The sequence below is a fragment of the Nanorana parkeri genome, unplaced genomic scaffold (assembly GCF_000935625.1).
Source record: "Nanorana parkeri isolate BGI_ZX_2015 unplaced genomic scaffold, ASM93562v1 scaffold6, whole genome shotgun sequence".
In the NCBI taxonomy this organism is placed as follows: Eukaryota; Metazoa; Chordata; class Amphibia; order Anura; family Dicroglossidae; genus Nanorana; species Nanorana parkeri.
Genome location: NW_017306274.1, coordinates 4,894,149 through 4,913,240, shown reverse-complemented (window position 1 = coordinate 4,913,240; position 19,092 = coordinate 4,894,149). Strand labels below are relative to the sequence as shown.

The window sequence follows — 19,092 nt, the reverse complement described above, 5'->3', positions numbered from 1 at the left end:
CTGCTCGTTTAGGTCTAGTGTAGGGGTAGCCTCCAACTGTGGTGCACCTTCAAACCCCATGAGGCACTGCAAGACTCTGACCGTCACAAGCATGACTCCCAGAGGCAGAAGCAAGATGGGAGTTGTAGTTTCACCACAAGCTGCAGGGCTGGAGTTTGCCTTCCCCTGGTCTAGGGGTTCAGATAAAAGGACTAGTATCGGTATCGGTGCATTCCTAGTTTACATCTAGAGTACAGCTCAGGACTGGTGCCATACATGCATCAAGTGTTGGCCATTCTCTGCTGAATCATCCCAAATTTGATCCATGGGTTGGAAATCGATATTGGTGGAAAATCGGCAGCCAATCAGCTCCAGTCGCTGTTCATGTATTCTGACAGCTGCAGGCATGGGCTGTCGGAATACAATAGCCATCATGGGAGATCCTTCATCCATACTCTTTAGCATGGAAGGGGGAACCAGGTGACTCTTCTTGTTCTACCTCCAGAGGGGTGCATTAGAAAAATCCTACAGTGTATGGCCAGCTTGTCAGAAACGTGCCGCTAACTATGCATCCCCAGATCCCAGTAAGGGGGAGGGGAGCTGCCGGAGTACGTGCATTACAAATCGTTGGCAGCTAATACAATTTCTGTATGTGTGCTAGCTGCCATTTATATGAATCTTCCCTCTCTCCTGCCTGTATTTGGTATTTTGCACTTTGGACGACGTCTGGCTCTGTTGGCTGCGCCTCTGCTGATGTCACTCCCGTCCTACCGGCTGAGGATGTAAAATACAATATAGTGAGGCCTGCCTGTGATGAGGTGGCTGCTCGGCCATAAAGTATATTATATGTGCGGCCTTGCCGGCACAGACACGTCATGCTATCAGGGATCCGATTGAGTCATCTACAGGGAAGGAGAATGCGGTCCGTATATCAGGGAGATGAACTCGCCGTATGCATTACGGATTCTGTTCCAGCATCATGTGTATAAAGGATCCATGGCGCCTAAAATATTTCACAGCTGGACTCTGAAATACATCAGCGGGAGCTGCGTTACCTGCCAAAGGATTTGTATTTCTGTCCATCCAGTTTTGGAGTGAACACTGCCCTCTCATACAGCACATCCAGGCAGGTGACACCGCTTATAGATAAGGAATGCAGTGGTGTCTCTCCAGCCTGTTGATTGCACTGTAAAAGTGCAGCGGAAGGCTGATTGGGTCATCTATCTGCTCAGTTCTTTCCTATTACCAGTGTGTTCCTTGTCAGCACATTGGCATGCAGCACTCCCGATTGGCTTCCAGTCCTGCCCCTTCCTTCACCTTTAGAGAAATTGTCTTTTAACCCTTTCGCTGCCAGGGCATTTTATGCATTTTTTGCAGACCTTATAATCCACATCCACAAGTTTAGTGCCCATAAGCATAATACCCATTTATATATAAAAAAAAAAGATGAGGTTATGCCGAGTAAATAGATACCCAACATAAAAGCTTAAAAATTGTGTGCGCCCAAAAAACAGCGATACCCCGCACTGTCCATAGGTGACGCTTTAAAGGCCTGCACAGTTCATCAGTTTAGAGTTGACAGTGAATATTGGCCCTAGAATGATTGCTCTCCCATTGAGGACGTGGCGATACCCAACATGTGTAGCCCAATTAATATTTTGTATGCAGGGCACTTTAAAATTGTTTTTTTTTTGTATTGTTAAACTTATTTTACTTTTTTTTTTTACTTTACTTCATTGCCATCACATGGGGGCTCACAAGCTCCCTATGTGATATATCTGTAAAAAAAATAAGTCAAGGCAACTGGAAGTGCTGTATTTTTCTTGAAGACGTTTCACTGGTCATCCGACCAGCTTTCTCAATTCAGATTTGTATTGTATTTTTTACAGATATACCATGTCCTGGATGAATGAGAACCTTCACAGACATATCCCTATGCGATAGGTTATTAGGTAGAAACCAGTTCTCTTTAAGGTGACATTAGGGGTCTATTAGATCCCTAGTGTCACCTTTCCACTTCAAAGAAGCCATTCAAGCACAGATCATGCTTCAATAGCTTTTCTAGCTGGGGAATGACAGCTGAGGAACTGGAAGTGACACAATCAGCATTGCTTCCAGGCCCATTCAGCAAGGAGGAGATTGTTAAATGGATGTTCACCCGCCTCTCTTCCTTCTACCCGCTGACACCCGTGATGCTGGTCCTGGGCCCGCAAGAGGAGCAACAGAGGCCGGGAAGCAAGGAGGGTGGTGTCAGCACGCTTCACCGCCCCCTGGAAGTGATCTGGCGACAGCTCAGCCGCCAAAATCGCTTCCAGTGTAAAGCTGACCGTCTGCTTTACACAGCCGAACAGAGGGAGTCTGTTTAAAGGGACCTGCTGCCAGCAACGTACGGCACATGGTGTTGGCAGCGAAAGGGTTAAAAAAAAAACCACAACCCCTAGATGCACTACCATGGATAATACTTACCTTTACCCCCGATCCAGCATTCTTTTTACTGACAAGGTTCTAGCCGGGTTCTCCTCATACTGCAGCCACAATCATTCCTATGGGTATGTCACACTCCAAGGGGCCGCTGGAAGCCGCCATGGCTACATCTACCCATAGGAATGGATGGGGTTAGGGTTACCCCTAACCCTAAGGGCAGAAAGATAGGGCCAGACGTTAAAGGAAAGATCGCTGGATTGGGGGAGCAGAAAGGTATTATCCCAGGAACCCTGCTCTCAGGGGGGTGGGGTGGATTTATTAAAGGACAAGTTTGATAAAAGTGAAGTTGCCCTTTAAGGAAACCTTTCTAACTGAACTGCAAAGTGATTTCGTAACTTTTGAAAAAAAAAAAAAGCTATAAATGAAAATGGTGTTTTTTTAATGTGTTTGGCTGGATTGTTCTTCCAACTAGAACTAGACTTTTTCTGCCAAATGGTTTATCCGCAAACAAAAAGCAGACGCGGCTCGTGACTAAATGTTGTGTTTTGAATGGAGTTTTGGACTCATTGACCCCTCCGTGTCTGAACAAGTCAGGCCAGGTACTGGCAGAGCCACAAGATGTTCTCCGACACACACTGGGCTCCCCGTTATTATCGGACTGTCACGCTCACTTGTGATGCAGCACACAATCAGCTATTCTGGGCTGACCACAAAGCACAAAGCAATGAATCTTTACTGTCACGTGTTCGGTAAATACACGGTCTCTTTGGTTGCCAAATACACGGAAACATAGAGGGGTGAGACTACGCTCTTGAAAATCGGGAAGAATAGTCCTTCAAAGGTACAAGAGTCAGACCTCTTAGGGATTGTGTCAACAGGCTTTGGGCTTGTGTCAATGGCATCAGTTTAACACATTTCTGAGATCATTCAGAATTCATTGGTGGGTGCACCTGACTTGCAGTTAACCTCCTTCTGAGCTGCATTTGACCTGCTTTGAGTGGGATTTATAAGGGAACGCGTGTGAACAAAAGCCTGTTGGCATAGGCCCCTACAGATCACTTTTTTTTTACTTGTATATTTGCACTAAAGATCCTTTAAAGTGTAAAGCCAAAACTTTATTTTCTAGGTTTGGATAGAGTAGGGTAGGGTTAGCAACCCTATCATGCTTTTATTAATTAAAGGGCCACATCATGAAATAACAGTCCAATTAATTTATTCCAATGTAAACTTTGGAGGAAGACCATACAAAAACACATTATGGGGGGCCCTTAATCAGGACATAAAGATAGGAAACAAAGTAAACTGCCTGGCCCCAAAAAAAAAAAATCACACACTCTAATATTCCATTGGACCCTCTTTAGCTTTGATTACACATTCGCCGTGTGGCATCGTTTCTATATGCTTATGCAATATCACAAAAAGAAATTCTGTCCAGAGTTGCATTAATTTCCCTCCAAGATCTTGTAGTGATGATTGGAGAGTTGGACCACTGTGTAAAGTCTTCTCCAGCACATCCCAAAGATTCTCAATGGAGTTAAGGTCTGGACTCTGTGGTGGACAACCCATGTGTGAAAATGATGTCTCATGCTCCCTGAACCACTCTTTCACAATCTGAGCCCGATGAATATTGGGCCCCATCTTGGCATATGCCCAATGTGCCATCAGGAAAGAAAAAATCCATTGATTGGAAAACCTGGTGATTCACTATTTTCAGGTAGACAGCTGACCTCATTTTTTTGGGGACAAAGGGTTGCTGAACCTAGACCCTTGGTTCTCAACTGGTGGGTCGTGACCCAAAAGTGGGTCGCGACCCCCCATTCAGTGGGTCGCCGTGTGCCTTCCACTTTTCTAGGTGAGAGGCTTCTCAGCCTCCCCCTAACGCAGCAATATCATTTCTTGTGCCAAGCGCCAAGTGTCAGGTAAGGTGGGGTGGGTTGGAGCTATGGCCACGAGGGAGCTCCATCCACACCTGCATTGCTTACAGCTCCGTCGCGTGTCCTGTAGAGTTGCCTGAACCGGAGTGACGTCACGTTCTGGCTCCCGGAATCTCTACAGGGAGCTCAAGTGAGTTGCACATGCAATGCACATCTGGATGGAGCTCCGTCACAGCACAGCAGTCCACACTGGACCCCGGGCTGAGGATCCACTCCAGTTCTCATAAGGTAGGGAGACTGGCGGTGCCGCAATGCCGTGCGTTCCATCGCGGTGCGACTTGGGTCGCAGCTTAATGACCAAAGACAAATGTGGGTCCTGAGGTTACACGGGTTGAGAACCACTGACCTAGACCAATTATTCAGTGGAAGGCTCTAACCTATTTGCTTAGCTAAATCCAGGACCTCACTTTTTTTGGGGGCCAGGCAGCGTGAATGCACTGGATTGAGTGAAACCAGTAAGAGAGATTGACTTGGCATCGCTTTGGAGTGCGAGTGACTTTTTACTGGTTTCATGAGATTTGCGGAGGCATCTGCTGTCACTGCTGCACCCACCCTGTTTCCGGTCAGGAGTGCGATGGGACATATTGAATCTTGAATCTTGGACTGGATTGAGGACACAATGTATGTGAAATTTTGACAACTTAAGCTATGAAGCACAGTGTTTGCCAGCAGCTGCTGACGAACACTGTGTTTTACCACATAATTTAAGACCATTGCAATACTACTAGATTGTAATGCCAACAGATTAATCCCAGGGTTTCAATGCTACCTACCCATTCCCCAAAGGCTTTGATTGATGTCTTTGTCCCAACTAGGGAGATTTAACCTCTATTTCTCCACCACAAAGGATTCCTGCCAGAACAGAAACAGAGAGGATATCTTCCAACGGGGACACTTGGAAATAAGAAGGGACTTTACTCACTTTGGAGAGATTTACTTTCACTACTAAAAAGACATCAAAAAATAAAAATGGACAGGTTTTAACCCTTGCAATACTCTTACCAAAAGATTTGGCTTCAGATATACTTTGCACTTTACTTCTATTTGGACTAGAGTTTATTCCTTACTATTTGTTAGTGATATTCTTTTCCCCCGGTTCTTCTAGAACCAAGACAGTTGCCTCTCTCCCCCTATAACTAACACTAAACACCTTGTTCTCGTAGTACTAAATATATCCCCATTCACTTGGAGCATTTCTTTATTCATCCTCATCCATAATCAAGACCACCTTCCCCCCCTGTTCTTTTAGCACTAAGACTATCTTCACTCTCTTCTTCTTTGAGCACTAATACTATATTGATCCTTCCCATGTATGATCACACCATTACCTCTCTTATTCTTCTAGCAAAGACACTGATTTAATACCCTTTCCTCCGAGCTCTGAGAACATTTCTAGCTCGTCTTTTAACAACTACGTTGTTACAACTCTTTTACAACTACAACTCTTTTTACAACTACGTTTGAGATCATATCATCCACTAGCTTTGCATCACTTTTACCAGCTTATCTTTCTAACATTAAGCTTATCTCACCTCCACAGCATTTATGTCTGTCGTGGGCCCAGTGTGAAACTGTAGGAGCTTTGTAGAAAGAAATACTCCCATGCATGAATCCTCTAGCAATAATCTTTAGAAGGACATTCTTTTTTCAATTCTTTGGCAGAAATACAGAGAAGACTGGGGTGTCCTACCTGGAATGCCAAGCTAAAAAAAAAAAAGAGTTCTATTTTCCTGTACAGGGGGGTATATACTACAAAGCAAGGAGCAAGATCATTCTTGCCGAGTTTCTATCCTCCTAAGGTCAGGGCTTATACCACAGAGGTCTGCTGTGTACCCAGTGAGTGCTCAGAGAAATATCAACCAGCCAGCCTCTAAAAATTCAGCCCACATTACTCAAATTATCTGGTATCATTGCCATCCATACCAAGCAAACATTCAAGAACTGGGATTATGCCATCTTAAGCACACCAAACAGGCACAAACAAGGGGCAGCGCATTCATAGCCGCCCTCACTCATACAGTAGCCAGATCACAAGCCTGCAAAGCTCTTAGTAGTCCATTGAATGCAGCGTGCAGGGCCGTCTCTTCTTACCTTGTTGATTAGTGTCATGGCATACACCAGCAGTTCGGAATCCGCCCCGTTCTTCTCCTCCAGAATATCCACCAGGTTTGACCACGGGTTAGTACCTAGGTGAAAAGAGAACTTTTACTTGGTGTACTGAACACCAAGAGCTAAAAACATTCATAAGAATATATGATCATTTTAAAATTAAAAGGAGAATTACGAGGTGAGCGATTTTTACTCAGCAGGTCACAGGTCGGCTCAGTAGATCGGGAAGTGAGCGAACACATACCGGCGCTCGCTCACTTCTCCATCTATCCCTGCAGAGAGCCGTGACAGGGGAGAGGCTGGATTCCCCCCTCCGCCGTCCGATCCTCCAGCGCTGACTGGCGGAACGGACGCGGGTACAGCTGGCTCTGCCTCTAGATAGGCTGAGCCGGCTGTCACTCATGCAGCTGGGTGGGTCCAGACATAATTGTCGGGATCCGTTCCGGCGTCTCAGTATATCGCGAGCTGTAGCTCGCAGTATACTGAGCTTTGGGTGACGGGAGGACGCTAGTTTGTGTCCTCCTGTTACTCTTAGGAGAACTAACCCCATAGTTCTCCTTTAAGCTAAGTTTTTTTTTTTTTTTTTTAATTACACATTAACTTGATCTACTTAATATAAATATTCTTATGTGTGCTAATGCTTAAAAAAATCTTGTTTTTATGTACAGTTCGTAATTATCTACGTATATGGGTCACAAGTTGTGGCTGATCATCCACCAATCCCCAGGTTCCTACCAAGCTTGCCTTGTGGATAATCCAGTTCTGCTTACTGGTGGAAAGCTGATGGACACATATGGATTCTAAGACTGGAAGACTACCATTGTTTTCCCTGTGATAAAGTGGCATCCACAGCATTGTGTGCACATTTACTCTACCTTCCCAACATGTCATAGTTGGGCAGGCCTGAATCAGGGAGAAAGGTTAAGATTTCCTGATATTGGAAGGATATTCTGCCCTGTTCTTGCAAGTAATCAGGATCAGACATCTGCCCAGTCTAGCTGTTTAATCAGATCTGGAAATGTCTGTAGGCAACTCCCTTATCGTAGCCAGCACCACCTGGCTGAGCCTCCATAGGGAAAACTTGTACTGCTATTAGCCAGACTGACTGACATTTATAAGACATATAGTGGGGTTAGATGAGGACTGCTATCTATAAACAGATGTGCTGTATTCAGAGGACAGGGAAGACCAGCTGAAAACAATTCTGCACCTGACACAGCATGAGGCACGGCGATGGGGTCCCACACCACCCCTCATGTGTTCTACATGTGTGGCAAAAGTCTAGACGTTTGTGTCAAGTCAGATGTAAAACCCAGATGTGATGTTTCCCTCAAAAAGAAGTCTTACCCCTGTTGTGATCTACTGTGTTTACGGCTTTAATAAGCAGTGGAGCATTCAATTCTGTGTACTCGACAAAGACGATCAAAAGCTTCAGTGCTGTTTTCACCACCAGGCGATACTAGGAGATGAGAAAATACCGGTTATTAAAATAAACTATAAGAAACGTTTTGAGGAAGAAGCAAATTTGAATACATGGGAATAAAATATGCACAGGACAGAAAATATATACTATTAGATGTTGCAAATGATGCTCAATATTACTACACATTTCAGGATGGTTCAGAAGTAGAATGGCACAAGTGATACAGATTCCGCAGGTGGCAGCTGAATGTAAATACAGCAGGAAGTGGGCTGGTGCAAAAGCCAGCCTGTTATTATCAATTTCAAATTGTAATAGCCAATAGCAGACTGGCTATTGCACACGCCCACTGCTTGCTGTGCTCTCCTCCCAGCATTGAGCTAAGGGATCCAACCAACTAATCGATAATGAGAATAGTTGACAACTATTCTCATTATTGATTACTTGGTTGCAGCCCTATTACACTGCCACTGTGGAGGAGCTTCCTGTATTAAAGTTCAGTCACTGCTGCTCCCTCTCTTTGTGCATTTATCTATAGGATTATGCAATTACCGCTTTAATATATTCATAGTAAAAAGATAATGGTGCCAGTTTTTCCAACATTAAGGTTTTCACGCTTACCCTAGCTAGGCCCTCTCCAATGGCATATTTCTTTTAGAATTTGCAGTGGGCAGATAGCTGTATCCCAGCATATGATCAACTGCCACGTAGCAGAAACACGTTACATTGATCGTTTCTTTCAGTTATCGAGTTGTGACATCTCACAGACCAGTAACTAGTAAGTAGGAGTGACCTTAAAAGAAGATGTCAATGCTGAACGGAGCAGACCCTAAATGATTTTACAAAGTACCGCTTTGGACAGCACAGAAAAGAAGATGTGGAAACTAACGTACAGAAAGAAAAAACATTTCCAAACCAAAAGAACCAGTTGGACCCAGACTCACCGGACTGCCGCAGAGAGTATACAGCCATTGGACGGTCTCATTGTGATTGATGACGCCATTCATGCCATCAACAAATAGCATGATCTGACTTAGAGCTGAAATTGGAGAGCATAAAATGAATCATTTTTCATCATGGTTACCTATAAATTTTCTTTTTATCATATGCACAAACGTTTACTTTGTTTTGCCAACATGCACTTGAGTGTATTAGACATCCAAAGTTCTGGAAAACTATATACTATATGAAATCTAGCACTCACTTTTGCTGTCACAGTACAATTTGTACTATGATAAGGTGCCATATGTGGTACCCAATCCAAATACATATCCACAGAGTAATAGTAGCAGATGCATGTAGATGCTTGTCAGTGGGTCTTCAGGTACAGCTGTCCCTCCAGCAAGGAGAACAGTGAGCAGCACAGTAGTGACACAAACAACACAAAATCTGGTGAGTCTAGCGGTCAGAGGTAGCAGTGTCTCAGGTGATGTCACACTATAAGTATATAGCTATGAGGCTCAATGTATAGCTAAGAGTGCCAAGGCATAGGAAGTGCATTGCTAGTTTTCATGAGGAATTCAGGATAAAAAGGTACGTTTTCTTCAGGGTACTGATTGTACACTGTAGGGATGCACCGATACCGTTATTTTGGTATCGAAAATCTGTACCGATATTTTGCTTTCTGTACTTGCCCATACCGAATACCGATACCAGTGCTTCCGCTGGCATGGAGCTGGCTTCCCGAGCAATCAGTAAGCCGTGCCGAGGGTAATGACATGCCGCCCGGCTTCCTGATTGCCCATTTGGCCGGCTCGATTGTGATTCGCCGGGAAACCAGCTTCCCAGCCAATCAGCATCGAGCTGGCTTCCCGACCAATCAGGAAGCCGGGAGGTCATTACTCATTACTCCTGATTGGCCGGGAAGCCGGCTCGATGCTGATTGGCTGGAAAGCTAGCATCCCAGCCAATCAGCATCGAGGCGGCTTATCGACCAGCTTGATGCTGACTGGCCGCGAAGCCGGCTTCCTAGCTAATCAGGAAGCTGGGAGGCAGGTCAGTACTCGCCACCCGACTTTCTGATTGCCCAGGAACCCAGCTCCATGTTCCCGTACGCCACTGCTGGTCAGAGGAAATCTTACTCTGACCTGAAGTTCTGGTATCAGGGAAGGTATAAGAGCATTTGGGCGAGTACGAGTACTTGCCCAAACACTGGTGCATTCCTAGGACACAGTTTCTAGATGTTTCCCATAAGACGGCATATCTTTTTTTTTTTTACTTTGGGTCCACTTTAAAGTACACGGCCTCTCCTGGCCTTGAACCCCCCTTTTCAGCGTTTACTAGAAGCCAACACTAAAACAAATCTAAACTCCCACAAGGCTGTTCTATAATAAATATTAAGCTAAGCTGTACTCCACCTGCAAAGCGTAACTGCAGTGAAATGCACACAAGTTCATGTAGGAGGTCTCTGAAACATTAGTGATTCACAAACAAGGTAGAATTAATATAAGTTTTTAGCCATAAAATAACACAAACCTCGTAGGATGTAGTTCTGATAGTTTTGATCGGCTTCGGCCCCCACTTTGATCAGACATGTCAGCCCTTCTGAGTTAACAAACTCTGGCACCAAATCTTTGTCTTCCTGTGGAAGAAGCAAAAGGAGAGTCAACCAAGAGCGGCAACAAGAAATATAATACAATTACCTATCAAAAGATATCTAGCCATCACCTAACATGACCAGCCAAACTGTAACATGTCCAGCTATCTCTAGCTGCATCCGTTTTTGGGGTCTGCCCGTCTAGTTACTAAATATTGTTCATTGTATGGATCAGGACCCCTGAGTGTATTGCACAAAGCCTTGGAGCAACTTTCCTCCATATTACAAATTACATTTACCAAATTTGATCAGTTCCATCCACACTTGTGACTCTCTTTAAAGAGCAAACAAAGAATAACGTTATCATAACGCTACTTTTCTTGCCGCTAACATCGAAAAATGGGGAAAAAAAATAAAGCAAGGAGGAGAAAGACTACTGGCATATTAAACTATACATCTGGATTTACTAGACGGAGCTCGGCTCGGAATATTACAGAGCGGCCTAGCGAGACAGTCTGGCAAAAAACGACCACATCATCAAAGAATTCCCACCTGGAAAAGCTGCTTGAGAGAGAAGAGCGATCGCCTTAGTTCTGGCCCATTAGAGTTGTACAATTTTTCTGTAAAGAAAGAGAAAATACCGTTATGTGTAGGTTCCACGTCTTCCGAGACGTTGTTCTATAGACTGTGAGGTGCTCGTTCCGCTGGCAGAATGACGCGCTCCGTCTCTCTCCGGGAGAGAAAAAAGTATTTTCTGGAGTCAGATACTAGTGACACAATAATAAGAAAAACAGAGGTAGGCGTGTTATAGCCCAGACGGAGCACAGCCGCCGCCGCCGCTGCTATATATCTCTTGCAGGAGCTGGAATAACGCCGCGTCTCTCGTAAAAGCCGCAATGGGAGGAATGGACTGCTATCTGAGAGTATTAATCCATCAGAGATAGTCAGGCCAGGCCAAGTCTATGTCTCTTATTATTTTACAGGTATCAAAAAAGAATGCAGCATGAGGCTGGCACAAAAAAAAAGAATGTAGTTTAAGAACAAGTCTAGGTATGACTGGGTCACGGGTAACAGGGTGTAATAAAGGAAACTACACTCCCACTCAAGTGACCGCCATCTTCTAGGTTAAAAAAACCCTTACCCTTGCAGTGGTGCTACCTCCGCACTGCAAGGGTTAAGTGCTCATTTTGGTCTAGGAGAGGGGTGGGCAAACTCCAGCCCTCCAACTACAAATCCCATGAGGCATTGCAAGATTCGAACAGCCTCAGGCATGACTCCCAGAGACAGATGCATTAAAGGAGAACTATGGGGTAGGTGTTTTTTTCCCCCCCATAGTTCTCCTTAGGGTAACGGGAGGACACAAACTAGAGCCCTCCCGTTACCCTAAGCTCAGTATACCGGTATGTATACCCTAAGTTACCCTAAGCTCAGTATACCCGGTATGTGTTCGCTCACCTCCCGATCTACTGAGCCGACCTGTGACAGTCTCATTGTCACAGGTCGGCTAGAACTATGAGGCGAGTGAAAAGCACTCACCTCATAGTTCTCCTTTAAGGGATTTGCAGTTCCACCACAGCTAGAGGGCCGTAGTTTGCCCAACCCTGGTCTAGGGGCTGGAATTAAGCAAATGTATTTACCGGATCCCAGATTCCTTTGCCCTGCTAGACCGGTCCCAGCAGCCTCTTCTCCCCCCGGGCCCCAGTGGTCTAAGGACAGCTGATGTTATCACATCTTATGCAGATCCACTGATTGTGTATTTTTAACTATACTGAGTATATCTGTAAAATACAATGACCTGGATGAATAAGAACCTTCACAGATATACTCAGTATAGGTATTGAATTGTGCAGCAACACTCAGACTAAGGCTGGTCATACACTGTTAGAATTGTAGCCAAATTGCAGCAATCAGATGAAAAAACAGTGGATGGCCCCGCCGTGTTGAGGAAAGCTGATTACTGAATTGATTTCAGCGGGTACTGGGTCGAGAATGCCAACCCAGTCGAATTTTAACGAGGAAACAGGCATTTATTTACAAAGTATTAATTTGTAATTGTTAATTGCGATCGTTGATAATATGCCAATCATGGCAGTAAATGGTGGATGGCATTTTGTGCACATTCACAATTAACATTGCAAGCAAACACATTATTATGTAATTGCATACGATATTATTTGTGAATGTGCATAAAATGCCATCCATCATTTACAGCCACGGATGGCATATTATTAATGGTCACAATTAGTAATTAAGACAAAATACTTTGTAAATAAATGTTTCCTCCTGGTGTGTGGGCAATCACAGATGGTGAGGTCGGCAAATTCGACTAGGTTGGCGTTCTCGACAGAACACCGGGCTTAAACGTTTCAGCCAAACAGGGCCTACAGTCAGCTGCAGTCACTTTTCATGTATTCCAGCAAAAAATGTCTTTCTAGAAAGACCGGAGGTGTCTGCAGCTTTTAGACTCAGAGAAGGAAAGGACTGTTGAGGATGATGACAACAAAAATATTTAAAATGCAAAACTGTCCATGTGCTCCAGACTGTGAGAGGCACAGAGAGCCCATAAACGAGCATGTTTGTTATCAAGACGATTGGAGTTTTTCTAGAACGAATAACCGAATGTTGTTGTGGAGCTGCCAGTTCTCCCATATGTGATGAAAGTACCCGCGAACCAGAAAACATTATAATAGGGTCATACAGTCCATGACATCATCAGTGACATCACAGCTTACTCACCGAGGATGGCGTGAACCCGCACAGACAGCTGCGTCCGGAGGATCAGAGTCGGTCTCCGGCCTTTGCTGGAAGAAAGAGACACAAGACACATTAAAGACTATATATCCATCTTTACAAGGGACAGAAACAATGCACCAATATATACACAGCAGAACATAAAGGTCTATTACAATGATAGTAATGCACATTCAGATGCTGGGAGAAAGCGAACATCATCAATGAGATAGGTAGGTCAAGGGTGAACAACCAAGACCTCAGGGGGACCCTAAGCTCTGACGTTTGCATATCATTAATAGGATATATAGCAATGATTGTCAACTTGCAAGGTATAGGGGGGCCTCAAACGCAGCCCCTGACATCTCCCAGGGCACCTATATAATATTTATTATAAGTAATACTACAGAAAACTGTCATGTCAAGACTGAAAACTTACTATAGGAAACTGCTGGTATGACTGTCGTATGGGAATGGTTGAAGAATGAAGTCATGCTGTAGGAGACAGACTGTGGATGTGTGTCAATTAGACTGCTAGACATCACTGGTATTAAAGGGCCCTTTAAGAAACAATATTCCCACTAGGGATGCACCAATACTGGTATTTCGGTATAAAGTACCGATATTGTTTTTTCCCCGGTACTCGCCGATACCGGAAGTCCCATTGAGGAGTCCCACAAGTGGCGAGGGAGCATGGAGCCAGATTCGCGGCCAATCAGGAAGCTGGGCAGTGTGTAATGACTGGCTGCCCGCCTTCCTGCTACCGGAAGTATCGGGCTAGGCATCGGAGCATTTGGGGGAGTACTCGCCCAAATACTCGGTATCGGTGCATCCGTAATTCCCACTATTGATTTCTGGGGCCCAAGGGCCACACTTCAAACCCCATAAGTGTTTGCTTCCTCTGGAGATCTTTATGTCCCATAAAACCATGTTAGTTGCTGCTACATATTAAAGCCAGGTCACCCGAACACCAGTCCGTATAGTTGGGCCAGCAGTGTAGACAATTTGTACAATGGTTGTCTAAAAGCCAGTTCCCAATGAAACCAAATTCCAGCGATCTTTAAAGCTAGCCATACACCTTTGGTATTTTGGCAAATTCTTGCTAAATCGGCCAAAATTTGAGCTGCAGATGGCCCTTTCAGCACGCCCCTCTTCCTCCTTTTGTCAAAGGAGCCAGTCCAAAAATTATCATCCATAGAGCGGCTGCATCCATTCAGATACATGAATTGTTTGGGTATTCAGCAGCCCCATCCTTTTAGCGTGGATGGGGGTAAATGGATGGACTTCTGCCGTTCAGACCCCGTAGGTGGGAATTCAAAGAGAGTATGGTCAGCCTTAGGCTGTCCAGTCAGGAGGGGATCAGTTGCACGGATCGGATGTCACTGCTGTGACATGCGTGTCCATACAATTTTTTCCTCCATCTTATGGCGGAGGGAAAAACTGAAATTACCGGACCCCATGACGGTCAATGGGGAATCGGATGTAAACGGACATTCAATGGGGGGAATTTATCAAAACTGGAGCAGAAAAATCTGGAGCAGTTGCCTATGGCAACCAATCAGCTTCTCTCTTCAGTTTGTTCAGTTAAGGTTTGAAAATGAAAGGCGGATGCTGATTGGTTGCCATGCACAGCTGCTCCAGATTATTTCTGCTCCAATTTTGATAAATTCCCCCCAATGTGTCTGTTTACATCAGATCACCCCCAATCCAGCATGATCAGGTCTGGCAAAACGGAACACTGTTCTGTCTGTTTTTTCGGACCTGGCCGGAGCCGAGGGTAACCAAATGTAAACAGACACCCGTCCGTTTAGATCCAGCTACCCATAGACTTGCATTGGCAATCCGATCGGGTCTGCCTGAAAACCTGATCGGCGGACCTGATCAGACAGCCTACCTTAGTGTATGTACGAAACATAATCAAACTCAAACATCGCCAAGGGTAACCAACCACTTCCCTTTCCTACAGACTTAATGAGTCAGTAAGAACATGTTATAAAGTCATAAGGGAAATGTTGTAATAAGACTGGTTGATGAAGCCGATATATATCAGGACACATGTCTACATGTTCTGATGAAGCAGTTAGTCAGCGCAGGTTATTAATATGGACATGACGCATCACGAAGGCCAAATACTGACAGTAACTAGCAGACTATAGCAAAGTGTGACGGGAAGGCCAATAGGGGAGCCATTGAGCTTCTACATCTCCCTAACTCATCCGTCATCAGGATAACAGTGCAGAGTCATTGCCCTGAGAATTCAATGTACAGAACAAAGGACACAACCACATAGATAAAACTCTGCACATACAGATTATAATAACAAACCGGCATCAAGAGGACAAGTGCATTACAACCACTCCTTCCACAGATATCACAGGTTATCAGTTTTATTTATTAAACTCTCTGACAAATAAAGTTTTCACATTCCTAAAGAAACCACATTATAACTTTAATCTTCTTGTACTAAATAAGGGAAAATAAAAGGTTGACTCTGGTTACTATGGGCAAAGAGAACTATCTGTCTTGTGAGGTTATCGGAATAATAAAATTTTGACATTTGGGATTGCAGAACAATGGTACACTGACGTTTGTGAAAGTGTAAAATGACATTCTGACACTGGAGGTCGCAGAACAATAGCACAACGAGGCCTCAGAGCAATGGAACACTGATACTTGGGGCCAACGAGCAATGGCACGCAGATACTTGGGGCCAACGAGCAGTGGCACGCAGATACTTGGGGCCAACGAGCAGTGGCACGCAGATACTTGGGGCCAACGAGCAGTGGCACGCAGATACTTGGGGCCAACGAGCAGTGGCACGCAGATACTTGGGGCCAACGAGCAGTGGCACGCAGATACTTGGGGCCAACGAGCAGTGGCACGCAGATACTTGGGGCCAACGAGCAGTGGCACGCAGATACTTGGGGCCAACGAGCAGTGGCACGCAGATACTTGGGGCCAACGAGCAGTGGCACGCAGATACTTGGGGCCAACGAGCAGTGGCACGCAGATACTTGGGGCCAACGAGCAGTGGCACGCAGATACTTGGGGCCAACGAGCAGTGGCACGCAGATACTTGGGGCCAACGAGCAGTGGCACGCAGATACTTGGGGCCAACGAGCAGTGGCACGCAGATACTTGGGGCCAACGAGCAGTGGCACGCAGATACTTGGGGCCAACGAGCAGTGGCACGCAGATACTTGGGGCCAACGAGCAGTGGCACGCAGATACTTGGGGCCAACGAGCAGTGGCACGCAGATACTTGGGGCCAACGAGCAGTGGCACGCAGATACTTGGGGCCAACGAGCAGTGGCACGCAGATACTTGGGGCCAACGAGCAGTGGCACGCAGATACTTGGGGCCAACGAGCAGTGGCACGCAGATACTTGGGGCCAACGAGCAGTGGCACGCAGATACTTGGGGCCAACGAGCAGTGGCACGCAGATACTTGGGGCCAACGAGCAGTGGCACGCAGATACTTGGGGCCAACGAGCAGTGGCACGCAGATACTTGGGGCCAACGAGCAGTGGCACGCAGATACTTGGGGCCAACGAGCAGTGGCACGCAGATACTTGGGGCCAACGAGCAGTGGCACGCAGATACTTGGGGCCAACGAGCAGTGGCACGCAGATACTTGGGGCCAACGAGCAGTGGCACGCAGATACTTGGGGCCAACGAGCAGTGGCACGCAGATACTTGGGGCCAACGAGCAGTGGCACGCAGATACTTGGGGCCAACGAGCAGTGGCACGCAGATACTTGGGGCCAACGAGCAGTGGCACGCAGATACTTGGGGCCAACGAGCAGTGGCACGCAGATACTTGGGGCCAACGAGCAGTGGCACGCAGATACTTGGGGCCAACGAGCAGTGGCACGCAGATACTTGGGGCCAACGAGCAGTGGCACGCAGATACTTGGGGCCAACGAGCAGTGGCACGCAGATACTTGGGGCCAACGAGCAGTGGCACGCAGATACTTGGGGCCAACGAGCAGTGGCACGCAGATACTTGGGGCCAACGAGCAGTGGCACGCAGATACTTGGGGCCAACGAGCAGTGGCACGCAGATACTTGGGGCCAACGAGCAGTGGCACGCAGATACTTGGGGCCAACGAGCAGTGGCACGCAGATACTTGGGGCCAACGAGCAATGGCACGCAGATACTTGGGGCCAACGAGCAATGGCACTCAGATACTTGGGGCCAACGAGCAATGGCACGCTGATACTTGGGGCCAACGAGCAATGGCACGCTGATACTTGGGGCCAACGAGCAATGGCACGCTGATACTTGGGGCCAACGAGCAATGGCACGCTGATACTTGGGGCCAATGAGCAATGGCACGTAGATACTCCTCGACACAGCGCAATGCCACATGGACAATAACTGGGGTTCCTCCAAAAGTACACAATTATGCTCATGGATGCAGAACAGAGTTGTGTGAACTAGCCCCATTCATTTTTCGGTGCCCTTCCATTAGCATCCATTGAAATACAGATTGTAACGCAACGGATCTGATATGAATGCGCCCTTAAAGTCTATCATTCCTTTCTATTACGTCAGTTTGCTGAGCAAGAACGTCTCAGGTTTTTCTAGCCGGTGTTACCACGTTGCTACGCTACAAACCAACAAGTGTTTATTAGATGGTCTATGATCTTACTGGGGGTAGAGTCCAACAGGAAACAGGATTAAGTATTAGGAGACCAGATGTCAAGACTATGCTACTTAGTGGTAAAGAGCTCAGTTTTTCCAAACCAAGACTGTTTATTAAAGCATGTCTCACTTATCCTACAGCACCGAGAGAAGGGGGAGTTGGGGGGGTCCTGCCACAATATAAACACAAGGAATACTAAATGCCAGAATTCCAGGAGGCCACCAAATGCAGCCTCAGCATGACAAGAGGCTACAGTGCGGCCCAATGCTTGAGACATTGCAGCTTACCCGCTGACGGGAGGGGAAAGCGGATTCCTAGAGAGCGTATGGTCTATGTATACATCCGATTCATAATATTCTATATACAATTTGTTTTCTGGGGAACAATGATGGGGATGTTTCCAATAATTCGTCAAGGTGATAGGGAAATATTGGAGGATGACGTACAGGAGGGGAGACGTAGGGTCTTGAAGGATTATTGGTGACGCAGACAAGGCTGGAGGAGAAGGGGGTATATTAATTGCACACTGGGGTGGAAAAACAGAGTAATTGTACATTGTTTGAAAGACAGCATGGTGGAAATTCTCTTCAGCTATCTGTCTACAGGATGATCTCACAAGCCTAGAAGTGTGTAGTGAAAAGACACTGTCACATTGCAACTTGTAGTGATCAATCACATATATTTCGGAGAACTGTGTGACCCCCCCTCCTTCCCCAGTACTGACTTACCAGGTCAGCCCCCTGTTCCCCCTTTCCAGCAGTGACTTAGCAGCTCAGCTAACCCCGACTCCCCCCCAGTACGGAGTTTTCCCCTCTCCAGCAGTGACTTAGCAGCTCAGCTAACCCCGACTCCCCCCCAGTACGGAGTTTTCCCCTCTCCAGCAGTGACTTAGCAGCTCAGCTAACCCTGACTCCCCCTCCTTCCCCAGTACTGACTTACCAGGTCAGCCCCCTGTTCCCCCTTTCCAGCAGTGACTTAGCAGCTCAGCTAACCCCGACTCCCCCCCCAGTACGGAGTTTCCTCCTTTCCAGCAGTGACTTAGCCGCTCAGCTAACCCTGACCCCCCCTCCTTCCCCAGTACTGACTTACCAGGTCAGTTCCCTGTTCCCCCTTTCCAGCAGTGACTTAGCCGCTCAGCTAACCCTGACCCCCCCTCCTTCCCCAGTACTGACTTACCAGGTCAGTTCCCTGTTCCCCCTTTCCAGCAGTGACTTAGCAGCTCAGCTAACCCCGACTCCCCCCCAGTACGGAGTTTCCTCCTCTCCAGCAGTGACTTAGCAGCTCAGCTAACCCCGACTCCCCCCCCAGTAC

General features: G+C 46.4%; 1 protein-coding gene across 1 annotated transcript in view; it reads right to left on the bottom strand.

Annotated features, from left to right (window-relative positions):
- The window catches only part of FHOD1 (formin homology 2 domain containing 1), a 127,578-nt gene that overhangs the window by 41,880 nt on the left and 66,606 nt on the right, over nt 1–19,092 (bottom strand). Inside the window, exons 3-8 of the mRNA XM_018552957.1 lie at nt 13,139–13,203; nt 10,955–11,022; nt 10,342–10,447; nt 8,811–8,905; nt 7,794–7,905; nt 6,429–6,523 (exon numbers count right to left, since the gene is read on the bottom strand). Of these exons, the coding sequence (XP_018408459.1) occupies nt 6,429–6,523; nt 7,794–7,905; nt 8,811–8,905; nt 10,342–10,447; nt 10,955–11,022; nt 13,139–13,203 (541 nt within the window). The remainder of the gene's footprint in view (nt 1–6,428; nt 6,524–7,793; nt 7,906–8,810; nt 8,906–10,341; nt 10,448–10,954; nt 11,023–13,138; nt 13,204–19,092) is intronic.